This window comes from Petromyzon marinus, chromosome 4, assembly GCF_048934315.1.
Source record: "Petromyzon marinus isolate PM22_M1 ecotype Great Lakes invasive population chromosome 4, UKy_Petmar_22M1.pri1.0, whole genome shotgun sequence".
NCBI lineage: Eukaryota > Metazoa > Chordata > Hyperoartia > Petromyzontiformes > Petromyzontidae > Petromyzon > Petromyzon marinus.
This window is the reverse complement of record NC_133670.1, coordinates 1,244,322-1,262,861: the sequence shown is the minus strand read 5'-3', so window position 1 is coordinate 1,262,861 and position 18,540 is coordinate 1,244,322. Positions and strand designations below refer to the sequence as shown.

The following is an 18,540-nucleotide window of genomic DNA, read 5'->3' as shown; positions in this document are numbered from 1 at the left end:
TTAAAGCAAAAATGCGTCGTGTGAACGTCACGTTAAACGGGGATTCATATTTTTGTTATAAACTCTTCAAGCTTTCATTATCTGCTCGACTTGGTTTTACCTGGCTCTCGACCAGTACAAGCATCTCTGCAAGGTATTCCCTGAGCGGAGGCATATGGATGAACATCTTATTAAACGATTAGACAACAGAACTTTTTACATGTAAACATTGACCCAACACGTAAAGTGGTATGTCTTCGACAGTACCTTACGGTGCTCGTAACATTACGATAATCCCCAAGAACTAGGTGACAGCCCTGCACCGTGTGAGGCTGCATTTGCCTGTAACATCAGTGCCCAATAGTCTCATTCTGAGGTTTGAGTTAATGAAGTTGAAACTGATCCTGGGTGGATGTGCTTAAACAAATGCAACTAGGAAAAGTTAACTTAAAAGGTCAATAGGGCTTATGAAGGCTGCGATTTGGCCAATTTCAAATGGGATATAATGGAAAGGCTTTCACCAATCCATACTGACCATCGTGAAGTATTCTTAAACGATCCCCATGACTGACACGGCATGAGAAGGCCCTCATCTAATACCAGACTGACAAATAACTGAAACTAATAACAATTGAGGACAAGAGATGATATTGTGTTCATGTGTTGTATGCGTTCAAATAATGCATTTTACATGGGTAAGCTTCACCGAGTCTCGTCACATTCAGGAGGGTCCTGCTGCTACATTGGGATAATTGACCAAATAAATTTGAGAGGTTGCCACCTTGTGGGATGAATCTGGAGAACCTGGGCATTGGTGATAGAGCTTCATAACTCATTGTATTCCTCCAGCCTAAATAAAGATTCTGATTCTGAACCTGTAGGAGGGCTGATATTAAAAACTCTGCACAGATAGATAAAAATATACCCTGCTGTGCTGCCATCTGGCCACCTCGTAGCCATCCCCAACTCTACAGCATCAGCTCGGGTGCTGCGGTGGCGAAATGTTATCTCCCTCGCCAAGTACACAGGAGGTCGTGGGTTCGATCCTGACCCTGAGGCTCAACCATGGCATTGGCAATTCCACTTTTATCCAGGTGGGATATATATGTACTGCCATCGGAGGTGACAACAGAAAAATGCAGTCCTGGGGATTAAATAAGCAATTGGGGAAATCCCCCCCCCCCATCCAATTGAACCCTGGTGAATGTTACACCAGAGTCCATTAATTCCCGACCAATTTGTCTTAAATATTTTAATCGAAGCAACAAACCACATTAAAGCAATCAATCCTGTAATGCAATAAAGTTTCTGGAAATGTCCTCTTAATTTATAAACGTGTTTACTGGTTAAATGTGAAGATGTGCGTATCCTTAAGATTACAAATAATCACTCGTTGCCATAATCATATTCACATCTCCTGTAATGTTTCCACTAAAATATTGCAGAACCAAACATTACTGCATATATCCAACTTGCAATATTTTAATATTTCACTTTATTTGGTTATATATTCGATCACATAAAACATCAACAGCTTCTGGGGATTGTTATACATTGGCCCAACTTATACATTTACCTATAGAAATATTAAAAGCATGGATTGGAGAAAAATAAGCAATCAAAACTAGCAATGGCAGTCGTTTATATGGAGACTATGCAATGAATATGTCTGGTCCAAGTGCCATAATTTAACATGTAGACCAATATTATTCATAATAAAGGTTTTTGGGTTAGATCGCGTAAGCATAAGTATAAATGTGTCGTAACTCTCCACCACCCGACACAGCCAATAAGGTTTGTCACATAAACAAAGCATGCCAATTAGTTACTGGTGCGTTGGAGAGTAAATCCACAACATTTAAAACCTTACTGGCTGTGTTGGGAGGTGGAGAGTTACGACAGATACTTACGCAATCTTACCAAAACACCTTAATTATGGCTTAACAATATTACAGTATGGTGAAATACACCGTGTAAGACATTTGCTTCGTAGTTTGTAAACACTTGAATCCCAGTGGCAATTGTAAAAGGCACAATGTAAACTGGATGTCAACATTCATTCACTTTGCTCCCTTGACCTTAAACTATGGAATTATTATCGTTACATGTGTTTACTCAGGAATAAGAACACTCTTTCAGGGATGTCATGGCAACAATACGAAAAGTAAACTTTAAACATTATATATACATGGTTGTAGTATTTGGTGGGTGGTCTATACCTTGCCGTGGTTAGGTGGGTATAGTTGCATGTTGCAAGGTCTGCGAAGCTCATAACATAACACTCTGATGGACAGAATGCAGTGATATAGACAATCCTGGTTTGGCCCATTATTATAAAGGCTGTGTTTTTCCCTTTGCCCCAAAACTTTTGTTAAAGTCAGGATTTTATCTCAGTTTAACATTATTAGTATTCATCCTTGACTCATAATACAAGAAAGGGCAGCACTACCTGAGAAATTAGCAGCGTTGGAGGAGTGGGCAGGGATAACGGAAGAGCTAGATGGCCACTCAGTGTGGGCGGAGCTCGTGATCGAGAGGGCGTGCCAAAGCAAGTGCTGAAGGGAGGGGCTGTTAGCTGATGTGTTCAGGGTAAGGAACCCAACTGGAACAGTCCGGTGTATGGCCAAGTCACTCAGACCAGCCTGTGCTGTGTGGTGCGACGGCGGCACTCCACAGCCGCCTTCCACACTGCAAGCACCTGGCCCAGTGTGACGTCGTCAGGCAGCAGGCGACACACGCTGTCCACCGCCTCATCCCGCTCGCCCTGCCTCTCCAGGTGCGCCCTGAGCGTGTCCGCGAGGCTGCACGCAACATCGGGGAAACACGCAATACAACAGAAACGTCTCAATATAACTTGGAGTCAAGATGCTGTACAACGGGAAGATATCAGCTGGCAGGTGAAAAGGAAGAGCGAATGTCATGCTGCAGTGGGATTGTGTGGAAAACAAAGATGACATTGACTCGTGATATACGAAGGTACTTAAGGGAATGTTTCTGGCTAAGAGGAGAAAACTGTTCCCAAGTATAAACAATAATTTACAAAATGGCTTCACTGTCAGCTAAAGATGCTGAGGTGTGATTATTGTTGACTTGTAGGTCGCTGGGTGTCTCGGGAGTTGCATCGAGAGATCAGTGCATTGTTTCAGGATCACCCAGTGCTACACTGTGATCACATGGGAGCTCTATTGGCACCACAGCCGAATTACATCTTGGTGCGGATGCCTCCTTTTCAGGCTAATCGGAGGAACTTTGTGGTGGCGTGGGAATCCTCCTAAGGCCTGACTGAGCGTGATAGTGACTGGTACGGGGGTCTGTTCGGTGCCTGCTTGTGCTGCGTCACGCGCGTGTAGGTGCGGGGCTCACCTCTACACGTGTGTACATGCGGGGTCACTTCCAAGTGTGTGTACGTGCGAGGCTTACCTCCACGCGCGTGTAGGTGCGGGGCTCACCTCCACGCCCGTGTAGGTGCGGGGCTCACTTCCACGCCCGTGTACATGCGGGGCTCACCTCCACACGTGTGTACGTGCGGGGCTCACTTCCACACGTGTGTACGTGCGGGGCTCACCTCCACGCGCGTGTACGTGCGGGGCTCACCTCCACGCGCGTGTACGTGCGGGGCTCACTTCCAAGTGTGTGTACGTGCGAGGCTTACCTCCACGCGTGTGTACGTGCGGGGCTCACCTCCACGCCCGTGTACGTGCGGGGCTCACTTCCAAGTGCGTGTACGTGCGGGGCTCACCTCCACGCGCGTGTACATGCGGGGCTTACCTCCACGCGTGTGTACGTGCGGGGCTCACCTCCACGCGTGTGTACGTGCGGGGCTCACCTCCACGCCCGTGTACGTGCGGGGCTCACCTCCACGCGTGTGTACGTGCGGGGCTCACCTCCACGTGGGATTGTAGATGTTGCTGTGCTGCTTTGGCCGCAGCTCCAGCAGCACGAATGCGTGTAGCTCCAGGATGAGCCCCTCCATGCGGCCGCCCGGGAGCCTCTGCTCAAGCGCCTCCTGCTGATCTTCGTTCAGATCTTTCTGGAAGCTGTCGAGCATGAGCAGTACAGGCTCCTGCCAGGGAAAACGGGGCACAACATAAAATAAAAGATTTCAACTATTTTATTCTACAAGGAAAACCCACTGAGCCATATAGCTATTTTTCAGAAGCGACCTAGCTACATTATATCTCAACAAAGTGGCTTATCACGTGAGAATTTATAGTAGCAGCCAAATATACTAAACGCACATTGATCCTAAATGTGGAGGGAAAACCCGGAGTAGCCAGAGAAAATCCACACGACCATGGGGGAGAGAGAGAACATGCAAACTCAAAATATACAGGTGACAGGGTCGGGATCGAACCCATGATCTCCTGAATATGAGGCAAGGGAGACAACATCAATACACTTGCTGATGCCTGCACATAATACATATTATGGACACATTAGCAACTAAGGAATACAAAATTGACACATTTTGCGAATGGAACTGGATACATTTTTCCCAGTGCTATTATTGATATAATTTTTATATATTTTGTTGAGGCTTTTTCAGAACCAAACATAAAGGGCTGACAGAGTACAGCAATGTGACGATTACATTTAACGCATAGGCTATCGAGACCAATATTATTAAAAAGAAAGTTGTTTGGGTCAGATCATGTAAATGTGTTGTAAACCCACCTCCACCCGACACGGCCAATTAGTAAGGTTTGTCACGTGAATAAAACGTGCCAATTAGTTATTACTTAAGCACACCAGTGTGCTGGAGAGCAAACCCACCAGCATTTATAATTTGAGTTAATGATGTTTCACTGGTGATTACAACAACCAGCATTGTCAGATGATTGCTAGAATAGTGAAGAAGTCTTCCTGTTTCTGGTGTTCAATAGAGTAAGGTGATGTCATCACGGTGCTCCTACAAACGCATTAATGTCCACTGAATCTAATGCCTCTGTCTGCAAATGATCGGCAAAAAATAGTACTTTGCATGTACATTTCTGTGTGATGAATTTGTCATAATTTGTAGAAAGTGTCAGAGCTTGTTTTGCACGAGTTACCTGTTTAAGATCCAGCAGAAGCTCTGCTCTCCAGGCAGTGAGCAGCTTCCAAAGGGAAATGCTCTGCTTGATGCGACATAACTGTAGAACCTACAGACAAATGCATGCACACTTCTCATAAACTCACACACACACTCACCTACAAAACACTTGTGCGAGCAGTTCACCCGGATGATAGTCAACTCAGCAGCCCACCATCCCACTCGGATTGTAGTCAGTTCTTACTCAGGACCAACCAATATGAGCATTGCCGAATGCTTGCTTAGGTAAGGGACTACAACTTAATTTTAAGATGTACAAAATCATTTGTACAAATGCTCTTATATTAAACCATAATAATTTTCATTTGTTGAGGCACATTTGTGAAAAAACTACAAAAAAAGCAGTTGTGAACAGTGGTCAAGGTAACAGGGAAAGATGCAGCCCTGCAACTGTTCGTTAACACCACCGCTCACACCACCACCACTCACGCCACTGCCGGCGGACGAGCCTCCACTTATGCAAACTCTAGAAGGTATTTGGTCTACTCTTCCACATGTCTGCAGATGTGGGCGTACCCACACAGGCTGCGGTGTGGCGGAGGAAAGAATGACACCGTGGCAGCTCTAGTAGCGAGGAGTGTTGTGTAAGATTAACGTGGAGCCCATATAATAATGACATCTGTAACCATAAGGTATTTACAGAGCCCGAGTTGAGAACCCCAGCTACAAACTAGCCATACAAGCGTGGTGTGTGTAGGCACCTGCGTGCCGGCATTCCCTCCGGAATAGTCCATGTGCAGCGCAGACACCACGTAATCCGCTAGGGGTCGCTCTCCATCGCCTCCTACGGCCGCCAGGAACTCCACGGCGACCGTGAGCGTGAAGATGACTTCGGAGACATCGCTCACCACCCGCAGCATGTCCATCACTCGGCGCTGGGTGGCGACCGACAGTGGCTCCTGATGAGAGAGTGGCCACGGGAGTCAACAGCAGCAAGGAGGAGGGGACACCGTCTCTCTATCGGTAACTCAACTCGGAAGGTCGTGGTCTTTTACAAAATTGACACATACAATTTTGCACTTAGATTAATAGTAAAAGGTTTTTAGGTTAGATTGCATAAATATAAATGTGTCGTTAACCCACCACCACCCAACACCACCCCTACACCTCCGATTAGCACGGTTGGCTATGTATGGTGCGAAAGAAGTTCAACATACATATGTGTTATACTTGGTATTAGGTGTACTTCTGTTCTAGCACAAAATATATGCATGGGAGTAGCAGAGTAAGAGGCGCTTAAAGGAGTTATGTTATATACATGTATGTTCAACTTATTTTGAGCCGTCGTATGTAGCCAACCGTGCTAATTGGAGGTGAGGGGGGCTAATCCGAGCTTAGCACAAGAGCAATAAGCCAGCTGAGGTCCTGAGTTTGAATCTAGGCAGCCACCTATAATGAAAACCAGGTTATCAAATACAGAGAATCGACAGTTTCATTGGTCTCCAATGAATATGCAACAATCCTATTGCTGTATTTTAGCTTTTCATTTAATTTGGCCCATCCTAGTTATGAGCACTAATATGAATATGAATTTCAGAATATTTGAAGGTTGCCAAATGTACATTTGTTTAAATTTTACACTTTTTCAGAGCACATTTTAAAATATATATAGAACTTATGCACAATAAATTTCGATTTAAAGCTTTCGTGACTGCAAGGATTCATCTTCTTTGGTTCTTTCGGTAAAGTCACGTGACTTTACCGAAAGACTTTACCGAAAGAACCAAAGATTATGCACAATATTTAAGAATATATTTATTTGGCAACATGTACATGTTGCACTTCAATTAACTACTCAAATACCTAAATTTTAATCCTATATGAAATAGAGCAGCATAGCATACATTTGAGCAGGACAGCCTCACTGTATAGCTTAAGAAATTGTAAAAAAATTACATTAAATGCAATTGTTTAAAACACTGAATTACAATCTTGCCAATGTGAAAAGGCCCAGCATTTCACAAATTGAGTAACAAATGTTATCATTGTAACACAGGAGTGATAATGTCAAATGTGCATGCAATAAATGGCTTGTGAACCTGTGCGATCTTCTTCTGTAGGGTTATCAACACTGTCAAGATGTTGTAATTTTGTTTGTCAGAAAAAGAAGGGATATCCTGTAGAGAGACACAACAATTAGTGATCAGATGTGCAGTCACTTTTAAACGGAATTAATTAGATGCAATACAGAAAATTGCCATGGACATGATTCCGATGGTCAGAAGACCTTTTCTGCAAGACAAATCATTCCAATGTCTATAATTTATCACAGGTGAATTTGATCTACATAAACTTTGTGTGTATGGTACATATCTTTCACATTCACTCTCATAAGTCATCACAAAGCTATGCAAATTTATTTCACTCAATTACCAATATTGAGACAAACACAGGAGCATTTGTAAACAAAATGCACAAAGATTTCACTGTGATATGTAATGCATCACCCATGGCATTTAGTTATTCATGAATGGCTCCTGATTGAGGTGCCATAACTCCCTGTATGCAGCAAGGTGTATCCTGACACGGAACAACATTGTTATTACACTTGTTCACCCAAGAAAGCCGGAATCTTAACATTCTTTTTCAGGATGGTCCTGCCAAGTTTTACAGAAGGGGGGGAAGTTTCTGTTTGTAATCCAAATTGAGTAATTTGCAGGTAATATTTCAGTATTGGGATGTTTGGCCAGTACAAAAATAGAGTGATTTAGATGGCAGAGACATCCAAGGGCCGAGTAACAGAGGGCACATAGGGGCCATGAAAGGGCAGGGAAGGGACGGGATGGAGTGGAGGGGTGAAGGGAGGGAAGAGGAAGGGAATGGGCAATGAAGAAAAGAGGCTGTGGGAGGAAACCAGAGAACCCAGAGGAAACCCAATTCCAAACCAGGGGAGAACAGACTAATATCTACATAGAAAGGCGCCTGAGTCGGGAATCTTTTGTGTGAGGCACGAGTGTCACCACTGTGCCACTACCACGCTGCCAACAAATCCAAGCCCCGTGCCCCAGCCCCACCTTTATGCGTGGTTTCCCCAGGAGGAATCGGTCCACCAGGCGTCGCTCCAGCAGAGGGAACGCGTAGTCGCACACTGTGGGGCGCCCCCCTTCCAGCCAGTACTCGCAAGTAGACAGAGCCAGGGGCAACACGTCCCGCTCGACGTCCACGCTCAGAGCGTCCACCGCCGTCACCTCTGCTGGCCCCACGCACCTGCGTGTACAGGGTTCAGGCGACGGGATGGCGGGGACGGTCATAGCAACAACGTAAAGAGCTCGTTGCTTCTCCGGGAAATCCTCACAGAGCATCAGGTAACAAAAGGGTCCTGGACCGAGATGTTTGACCAACTTCTTCATGAACATTTTACTTTGGGAATACACCAGCATACCCCAAAATACTCTGCACATCAAACTTCCATAGAGATACATCTGCACAGTATTTTCTGTATTGATAAGTTGCACATATTTGAGTCACCTCATTGTCCTGCAGATAGGACCTTGTAAATACATTAAATAGGAATGACGCAATGATCCTCCACCCTCTGGCTTCAGGGTAATGGTATATGCCTGCACACATTGCCTCTAATAGATATTAGTGATCAAGAAACGGGTCATGAGGTCACCGTAACCAAAAGTTTTCATGCTGTCACAGCTAATCATCATTTCCTTCTTTCTGAAGAGGGATTTATCAACAATAGGCATGGCTGAACTGGCCGCAATAAATCGGACTCCTTGCACTTTCAAGACACTGCCTGTACTGCACTTGCAGTGTTAACACCAGCACAGGAAATAAACAGAGCCAGCGTAAACCTCCAGAACTTGAGTAAAGGCCAGTTTAAAGAGAGGTTAGATAAGCGCGCAGAATCGTGAGAGGGGTCTGCAGAGCTAAGTTCCACATATAAAACATCATAACACACCCTGGCCTAATGAGTCAAACAGTAGTCTGTGTGAAGATGGTAACCGTATTTCTTAATCACCAAGTAATACGCCAGTATGTGGAAAGGCATTAATTTAGACTAAAGCAGTGCTTCCCAAACTTTCTAAAACCATGGGCCACTGTCAACCGCTCATAAACAGACTACATATTTCGAAGTTAAAACTTCTGCATGTATGTATGTATGTTGAACTTCTTTCACTCCACACATAGCCAACCGGGCTAATCGGAGATGCGAGTGAAGGACAACAAACTAAACACAAAAAGCAGTTGTAAATAAATTAGTTATCAATCTAGATTTAAAAGTCCATAGCTCCAGTGTTCCAGATGGCCGCAGAAGCGCATCTGAAAGCGCACGATGCAGTGACCATCTTTTTAAAAAATCACTGTAGATAGTCAATCCATTCATACTCCTAACTTGTTTTTTATGAAGGAATGTTTGTTTTTTGTGAGAGAAAAATAATCGTAGTTCTGGCAGCAGTTCCGTAGACCATTCCCAGTGTTATCTTGGACCACAAGGCAGGAACCGGCTAAAGTGTGCATTGGACAAGGTCTCTCAACAATGCCTGTTTTGTGTTAAATAGTGAATTAAGAGTAGAGAACGCTGTTTATTTTGTCTGTCATCATTGCTTTGTGGTGAGTTCCAGTTTGCTGTTTTTACCGACAAGCAATAGACACCCCACATCTCCATGCACCGATTACCTCACTCGGTGGCCGGAGAAGCGCTGCACCATCTCCACAAGGTCATTGTGCAGCCCGATGAGGATCCTGGTGACTGTGCGGGCACACAACCCTAGGCCGTGTTCCTGGGGGAGCAGGAGGCTCATGGGGGCAGCGGCACCGGCAATTGCGGTAGCCAGCGCCTCGGGCAAAATGGATCCTGCAGCAAACAGGGGCATCAAGCTGCTATCAATTTGTTCATGTGATTCTTTGAATGCAGAACTGATGAGGAGTTATTTGTATTCTACGGTGACGTGTACAGGTTAGGGATTCACCAGATTCCTTCATGAGAAGCTGAACCGAGCTCCATAATCTCCAAAACGTGTCGATCTGTGCACTCAATACCTGCCGCTCTCGTTCTGGCACAAAAACAACAGCATCACTCCGATTATGCTACACCTAGCTGCAGGTGTACGAGACGGATCTGGTTACCGCAAGGAATATTGTTCCCCACTTGGTGTTAATTTTTTATCACCCATACCCCCTCTGCTCACCACACAACCATTTATACAGATAGCAGCAGCCAACGCTGACCACAAACTCTGCCCTCATACAGAGGCAATGCAGGCAGGGGAAGCAATGCTTTCTTTGTAAAAAGTAAAAGGGCAGAGGCTACAGCCTCTTGGCAGAAGTTTGTGGCAGTAATTCTGCATGCCACCTAGCACTTGTGGTAAGACGCTAGTTTTTAGCACTCTCTTCAGTCTATGCCCAGAATACAGCTCAAAATACCCAATATATTAAAAAAGACGTTATTATACATTTCATTCCTGTGTTTACCTGTGGCTACAGCACTAGAGTGCTGGAAGGTTGTCGCACTATACACATTGAGCTGAGTGAGTTCATTTAACACATATATAATGGAAGAAACACACGAGTCACGTCTAATTGACAATTAAGAAGAGCAAATCGACTTTAAGGTAGACATTGCTAGACGGGATAACAGCGAATGGCAGGCAAAGGAAAAACCACGTGCTGAAGTACAACCACCGTGGAGATGGAGCAAAGAGATCAGTTTACATGCAGGAGTGAGATGGATTATAGCATATCTGGACCTTGAGGTATGGCGATGGCATGGGAGGCCTTCATCCAGCAGTGAACAGACAATTTCTGCTGCTGATGATGATGGTACACTGACCGTCACACAGCGACCCATGCATGTGAACCCCCTGTGACTCTATCCATCTCCCCCAACTCTCCAGACTCTGTGGGCTTCCTGACAATAACATTAATAAACATATTGCAGAATAAGCAATGTGATTGTTAATTCAATAACTGACGTTACTAAACGTGAGGTATGTAAAACTCATGAATCCAGAACTCGCTTATAGCAAGGGTTTACTGTACTTAAAAAAATATATTGCATAGGACTAGATCATCTGTAATGCAATCAAACTCATCAGATTGTGGAAGTTAACCAAGGTTGAACCTGAATAATAGGGCTTAGATGGGTGTCCACCTTGCGTAAAACAGGTGTTATAGGCTGCTGTGGGGCTACATTGTGGCCAGCAGAGAGCAATGCAGCAATATTCATTGTTGTACTGTACATCTATGCTCCTATTCTTCCAGCCATCACCAACCCACACTGGCCAGTTTTAAGTGTGATTAAGCCCTAATCCAGCAGTGGACTAACAATGGGCTGTACATGTACATATCCATATATATAAAAGGCAAAGTTGTGAATATGTGTGACTGTTCAAAATGTTTAGTGTACTTCCCGACATGCAACAAACTGGAAATATGGCATGTGGGTACTTTCCAGACTGTACACCATGCAAATTTTTTTAAAAATACACTTTGGTTTTTTTTTGGGGGGGGAGCTCAATAATGCATATATATTTTGCACGGCAACTGAGCTGACATCAAATCTGTCACGTGACCTGCGCATGTGGAAGCGTAACACATTGTAGTGTAGTGGTTAGCGCGCTGTGTATGTCTGTGTGGAAGCGTAACGCATTGCAGTGTAGTGGTTAGCGCGCTGTGTATGTCTGTGTGGAAGCGTAACGCATTGTAGTGTAGTGGTTAGCGCGCTGCGCTACAAACCCAGCGACCAGAGTTCAATTCCCGCTCACGGCCACCACCGGTGACGATTATTTCAACTGCTCCTAGGCCTCCCCTAGGTCGACTCAGCCTCAAACGAGTAACTGCTGTGGTGTGTGAACATCGCCACTGGGGAGACAAAGGCGGCCGCGCGTGGTGGATCCAAGTCCCGGGCGAAGCCGGGTAGTACAGCTCGTACATTAATAAAGCTCCAGAGGCAAACAGCCACTTTGACTTACAGCTTCTAAGACTCAGGAGACTAGGCCACCACAGGGAAGGAGAAGCGTAGCTCACTCCAAGATGAAAATGATACACTATTCATCCACTCTTAAATTCACATTTATATTTTCCATGTTTCCATGATTACCATCGTTGAATCTTTCGAGGAAGCTGCTGACAGAAAGTGTGGTGTAGTTGAGACTGGGTCGGTGTCGGAAGTAAGAGATGAGCTTCTGCTGCAGCTGCAGCAGCTCAGGGAGGAATCGCAACAACTTGAGCTTCTGCTCCTGCACCCAAAAAAACAAAGAAAGAGCATTTTGGGACCATCACCTCCTTGGGAGTTTCTAGATCTACCTGTGACATCACATCCTATTGGGGAATGGCAGAGGAAACAAAAACAAATAACTACTTTTGGAGTCCTTCAAAGGGCCTCTCCTACTCGAGACTCGACAGCTCCCTGCAAGCAGCAACCGAGTCAAGATATGGGAGCTGTGCATGCTCTGAGTAGTGCTTACCTGCATCAACACATGCCACAGCACAGGGTGAGCCTCTCGGCCTCCCTCCTTCTCTAGCAGGTGGGCCAGACGCCCGGGTGTGAGTCGAGCCTCATAGCGCCACAGCACGTTGCTGCTCGGTAGAGGCACAGCACTCGAAGGGCTTGCTCTCTCCATTGCCTCCTCCTGCTCCGTGTCCTGGTGTTCGCCATTCTCTTCATCCACAGCCGTGTCTGTCTTTCGGGCTGTGTGTCCAACTACTTGCACTCCATCGCACTCCTCATCTTCCTCCGAGTCTGTGTTTTCTTCTTCACTCGGATCCTGGTTTTCTGCGAGTTCCCCTTCTTCTTCCTCTTTTGCACCTGTGTGGTCGAGTGCCTCTTCACCGGTCTCCATGAGCTCCCCTTCGTTACAAGGAAGCTCTGCCGCTTCACTCTCATTCATAACGTCGCTGCTCGCATAGATGAGCCTCACCAGGACATTGCCACGCATCTGGTGGTCTCTACTCATGCGCTCATTCACATCTTGGAGCTTTCCATCCAAGCCCTGGAAAGCCACACAATGCTACCGTTATTCATTATTCATGTCAAGCTACATTTTTATTTTCCACAAACGTAATTCAAAAGTCAATAAAGCAATGCATGAAACGCCACGATTCTATTACAGCATCAGCAACCAGCTATATGGTCCTGACAGGCAAAGCACTGGCATTTTGCTATATTGTGATAGCATAAGCGCTATTTACGTAATACAAGTAGATTTGGGGATTCTGGAACTGCAGTTCATCACAATTGCTTATGAACATAGACACAGCAACAAGTAGACGCACAGAAATAGAGAAAAACACAGAGACATTGTGGGAAAAAAGGGAAATGGAATTAATCTAGATTTGAAATGCTTTATCATTGACATTTAAAGACAGAAATATGTAAAATATTTTAAATGGTAGCCTATACTTGCTGACACAATTCTGCTCAATCTTTCAATTGACTGCCAGGTCATTATGTGTTACACAAATTAAAAGTCACAATAGGCAAGTCTATACCTCGTGGAAATTATCGCTTTGCTTCTGCAACTTTTAGTGCCTTCATATCTCCACAGTGGTCTCCTCAGCTGTAAGAGTCTGAGCTTTAATAACAGCATGTATCTGGGTATGACTCACTGATGAGCTCCTAAGTGGGCGAAAGATGGCCATGTATCCCAAGTTGTGAACTTATATCTCAGTAGTAGGCTTGTCAGCTGAAATTGACACCATGTAAAACTTATTCTTGGTTCTTTCGGTAAAGTCACGTATAAGGGAAAAAAATAAAACAATATTAAAATTGTATTATTTCCCTTCTACGTGACTTTACCAAAAGAACCAAAAATATGAATCCCTGCAGTCACGAAAGCTTTAAATCTAAACATGTAAAACTTACCATTTCATGGTTTAAATAAAATGTGTCGGCATACTATTGGTGATATACAATATATCCTATTTAGCGATAAATACACAACGGACAGTACTCAGCTAACATTCTCATACAATGCTAATATGTTGCAGCAATTCATAATAAAGGTTTTTGGGTTAGATCGCGTTTATTTACAAATGTGTCGTAACCCTCCACCACCCGACACGGCCAATCAGCAAAAAAAGTGTCACGTTGACAAAAGACAAATAATTCACTACTTTAGCCCATCGGTGTGTTGAAGAGTGAATCCACATTTACAGTTTGAGTACGACGTTTCGCTGGTAAATACATCCAGCATCATCGGGCAATTCGCCAGAATGGTAAAGCCCTCGCTTGCTCCCGGTTTTATATAGATAAACATAAAAAATTATATAGTTTTATATAAAACCGGGAGCAAGCGAGGGCTTTACCATTCTGGCGAATTGCCCGATGATGCTGGATGTATTTACCAGCGAAACGTCGTACTCAAACTGTAAATGTGGATTCACTCTTCAACACACCGGTGGGCTAAAGTAGTAAATTATTTGTCTTTTGTCAACGTGACACTTTTTTTGCTGATTGGCCGTGTCGGGTGGTGGAGGGTTACGACACATTTATAAATAAACGCGATCTAACCCAAAAACCGTTATTATGAATAATATTGGTCGCGAAAGCCTACGTGTTAAACTGATGTTGCAGCAACTCTTTCTCTTGCGTCAGCAGTTCTCCTGCTGTGTTTGTCTCACCTGATGACGATTGCTTGTGTTGCGATCGAAACGTCTTTTGTACCTACGTGACTTTACCGAAAGAACCAAAGAGTATGCATTCCTGCAGTCACCAAAACTTCAAATCAAGAATGCGAATATGGCTAGAACTGTACGGTGGAGCATAGTGAGTAGCCAGCCATTTGATTGATGAATGGAATGGTGGAACGTGCTGTAATCTTTCCTCATTGTTTAACAATAAGGTAAAACTTCCATATTCCTTTCACACGAGGGTCTCGATGACCAACTCCTTACCTCGAGGAATGGCTTAATGCACTCGTCTATAAAGTGAGTCTCCCACTCAGTCCTGCTCTTTTTGGAGTTGAGATTCTGGTTCCACTTGCACCATTGCCCTGGGGAGCAGTGAAAGTGGAACTTTAGCAGCTGCTTACATCTGGTGAGCGCATGATGTGACTGTGCAGTTCAGATATCAAACCATTTTCTACATTTTCACAAAGCGATTGGTCAAACTAAAGTGTGAAAGTGTGGTATGTATATTTTCCAGAGTATCTGTGAAGGCATCCATCATCCACTCTTAAAAATATACACAACAATCATAATTTAGACTTGTATAGCACACAGAATTTGTGAAAAAACAGATGATGGCAACAATTGGCCAAGCTCTGTCTGGTACTAAAATCATCCACACACTTGATAGTTGGCAGCATACGTCAAATTAAGATTTGAGTCCCAAGTGTTTACCAACACCTCGGCCGTGACTGGAGTTTGCAGTTTGCAATTTATCTTTCACGTAACACCAACCACAACCACATAGTTCAAACTGAACTCATCTGGAACTGGGAATACTCATTTATGTATTGTTACAAAACCCACAAACTCATAGGATTATAACATTATGCCATATTTGGTTAAATATTTGGTAAACATTTTTGTATTATTTAAACTTGATGGTATTATCCTCTCATTAGTGTGAAAATAAGCATGAAGCGGTGTGTGGATTAGGCAGCAAACACAAATAATATATGGTATTGACTGTCAAGAAAAGCAAGTGGGATTTAGCAGGACACAACTAGAAGTGATGGCCGATGGTCGTAAAAGAAGAGACAGACTTGAGTGGAAGACCACCATGGTGATGGAACACTGAGATCAGCTCATGTGTAGGAGACAGAATATTGTATCATGGGGCCATGACAGATGTTGACTTAGGAAGGATTTCATCTAGTAGTGGAGAGATCGTGGGTGATCATGATGATAAGAATAGTGCATTAACAGTTGTGTAATGACGCCAATGTAATTTCATCTAATAAAGGACACACAACTCTGGGTCAAATTAACTGTATATCAATATCTCTCACGACAGCAATGTACCAAGCCAAACGACTACCTATAGGGGCAGTGATTATTTTCACTGAAACTAGGCTGAAATTACTCAAGGGCCTTCATACGACTGTGGGTACCGACCGGGTTTCTGGCCTGTGGAGGTGAGCAGGAGGTGTGCTGTTGTAAGGGCATCATCCCAATTCCGGCCCAAGGCAAGACCCAGCTGAGTCAGGTCAACCTGCAGGTGGCCCAAAAGGAACGTGGGAATGTCCTCCACAGCCACAGCCGGTTTAATAAGCTGCTTCAGGACCTGCAGATGCCAGCCCAACACACACACAAACACACGGGCAAGAAGACGTGAAGAGTCGTCTCATGATCTCCTCACTTCTGTGATTTCATTGTGATTTGAAAAAAAAAAACATACAATGTAACTGGTATTGGCCAAACATCCCAATGCTGAAAATTACCTACAAATTACTCAATTAGGATCACACAGCAGTAGCGATATCGCCCCTAATATAAACATTTGGCAGGACCCTCCTGAATAAGTTTTGAGACTCAGTGAGGTTTCCTGGGTAAAAAAAAGCATCATAATAATATTAACTGCATCTCATCTTTTTTCAGAATCTTACTTATAAGGGGGCGAGTGAGAAGTTCGTTGAACTTCAAAGGGAGTTAAATATTTTGAGGGAGTTTATTCACCCCACAACGATTTGATAAATTGAATATCATGAATACAAAACAAATTACCAAAACAACAAAATAATACTATTACAACAAAGTGCAAAAGTAGGTGTGTGAGGCAAGTGTAACATTTGCAAGAGAGCAGTAGTTTTAGAGCTGTGGTACCTCTCCTGACAACACACTGTGGATAGTGGTGGGAGTGGCATGTGCTTGCATCGTATGAGTTTTAAACAAGGCTCATGTCATGTGCCATGCTATTGTTAACCGTAAAACTGATAGCAGCTCCGGGGCTTATACTAAACTAAACTATGTTACCAGGTAAAGCCTACAAAGCTATGAGTTCTTATTTAGAGGCGATCTGGCCACACATGATAGCTCGTAGAAGTGGCTTATCATTTGTTGGAATTTATAGAGGGCAAATAAACTAAAGCAAAATTATTTGAATTATGTATTTTCCAGATACTATATATGAACTATATATCACAGAAACTAACTCTAATGCCTAATGCTAACCCGAGTGGGAGGCAGGGTGACACAAGCCACATCACAGCAATTGGGCCTAGGTTAGATTCCGGACTCGGGCGCCTTTCTGTGCGGAGTGTGTATATATTCCCCCTATTCTACATGGGTTTATTCTGGGTTCCGCTCATAGCTTAAAATACGTATAATGTCAATCTCGATAAAAAAATTGCAAAAATTTTAATAACTAGCCACAAATTACCCTCATAGCAATCATCGCCCCCTACGAGCAGACTAATTCCCACTGCCGAACCAGGTGCTGAGTCACCATGAGCCACACAGGGACCACTGCGAAAACACAGGGGCATCTATGCCCAAAGATGTTTTTGTAGTGATCAGAGTGCAATATGAGCCTTAAAAGAGTGAGAAGTGTCGGGGTATACTGGGATACCTGTGGGTCCTGGGTGTAGCCCCACAGCATGGCGGAGTGGGTGAGGGCACGCATGAGGCACTGAGCAGTTGGTGGCAGATTTCTCTCTGGGATCAGTGAGCTGCGGGCATCAGGATCTCCTAGAACATGTCCAGTCTGCGTCTGATCCACCGCACTACAGAAACACAATAAAACACAGGACAATATTGCACTGTGTGTGCTACACTCACACATAGTAAGGGATTAATTTGTATTCATGCGGATGGTACGGTCTGACCGTACCATCCGCCAAGCTGTTTCTCCCTCCATACAGAAACAACCACTTGATACTCCGGTCAAAACCATCACACTACCATATATAGCAGGCGTTACTAAAAAGATTTCCAAAATTCTAAACAAACACAAGATCCAGGTCCGGTTCAATACAGTACACAAAATTCGTGATCTGATCCCATCCGTGAAGGATGTCATTCCTGACTTACAGTACCCCGGGGTTTACAAATTGAGTTGTACCTGCGGTGACTGCTATATCGGGGAGAAGAAACGACATGTCTCTGACCGAATTCGCGAGCACAAATCAGATTTGAAACACGGCAGAACGAATTCTTCTGCCGTAGCTGATCACTGTTACAACGCTGTGGGTGATCACGATATAATTTTCTCCGATACCAAGGTTCTTTGCAAACCCACGGGTTTTTATCAGAGATTTGTTCATGAGGCAATTCAGATCTACAAACACAGACAATTTCAACCGAGAAGATGGTTTCAAATTAAGCAACCATTAGAAAGATGTTCTAAATCGAACCAAACATTAAACTAATTTTTCAATGGTACAGTATATTTTTCAAGTAGTGGTACCCCAAACTTTTAGCAGCTTAAAATCCCCTTTTCACATCACCAGCATGTGCACGCTGCCGTGCGCCCTCGCCAGCCTGCACAGGTCGACCTCCTCCCTACTTTCATTATGCTAAGTCCGCCTATTAAAATGCAAATTTTTATGCTAATTCCTTTGTCAAGACACCTT

The 18,540-nt window shown here is 44.1% G+C and overlaps 1 protein-coding gene across 3 annotated transcripts in view; it reads right to left on the bottom strand.

Moving 5' to 3' along the window:
- Positions 1-1,451: 1,451 nt before the first annotated feature.
- Positions 1,452-18,540, bottom strand: part of LOC116938848 (E3 ubiquitin-protein ligase rnf213-alpha) — a 142,301-nt gene continuing 125,212 nt past the window's right edge. For all 3 annotated transcript variants that reach the window (XM_076054374.1, XM_032946566.2, XM_076054379.1), the window contains 13 exons: positions 17,538-17,691; positions 16,085-16,253; positions 14,918-15,015; positions 12,490-13,014; positions 12,123-12,261; positions 9,994-10,077; positions 9,701-9,878; positions 8,086-8,278; positions 7,111-7,188; positions 5,773-5,970; positions 5,031-5,120; positions 3,864-4,042; positions 1,452-2,780 (listed from right to left, as the gene is read on the bottom strand). In XM_076054374.1, coding sequence (XP_075910489.1) covers positions 2,612-2,780; positions 3,864-4,042; positions 5,031-5,120; positions 5,773-5,970; positions 7,111-7,188; positions 8,086-8,278; positions 9,701-9,878; positions 9,994-10,077; positions 12,123-12,261; positions 12,490-13,014; positions 14,918-15,015; positions 16,085-16,253; positions 17,538-17,691 — 2,254 coding nt within the window. In that variant the 3' untranslated portion in view covers positions 1,452-2,611. The remainder of the gene's footprint in view (positions 2,781-3,863; positions 4,043-5,030; positions 5,121-5,772; positions 5,971-7,110; positions 7,189-8,085; positions 8,279-9,700; positions 9,879-9,993; positions 10,078-12,122; positions 12,262-12,489; positions 13,015-14,917; positions 15,016-16,084; positions 16,254-17,537; positions 17,692-18,540) is intronic.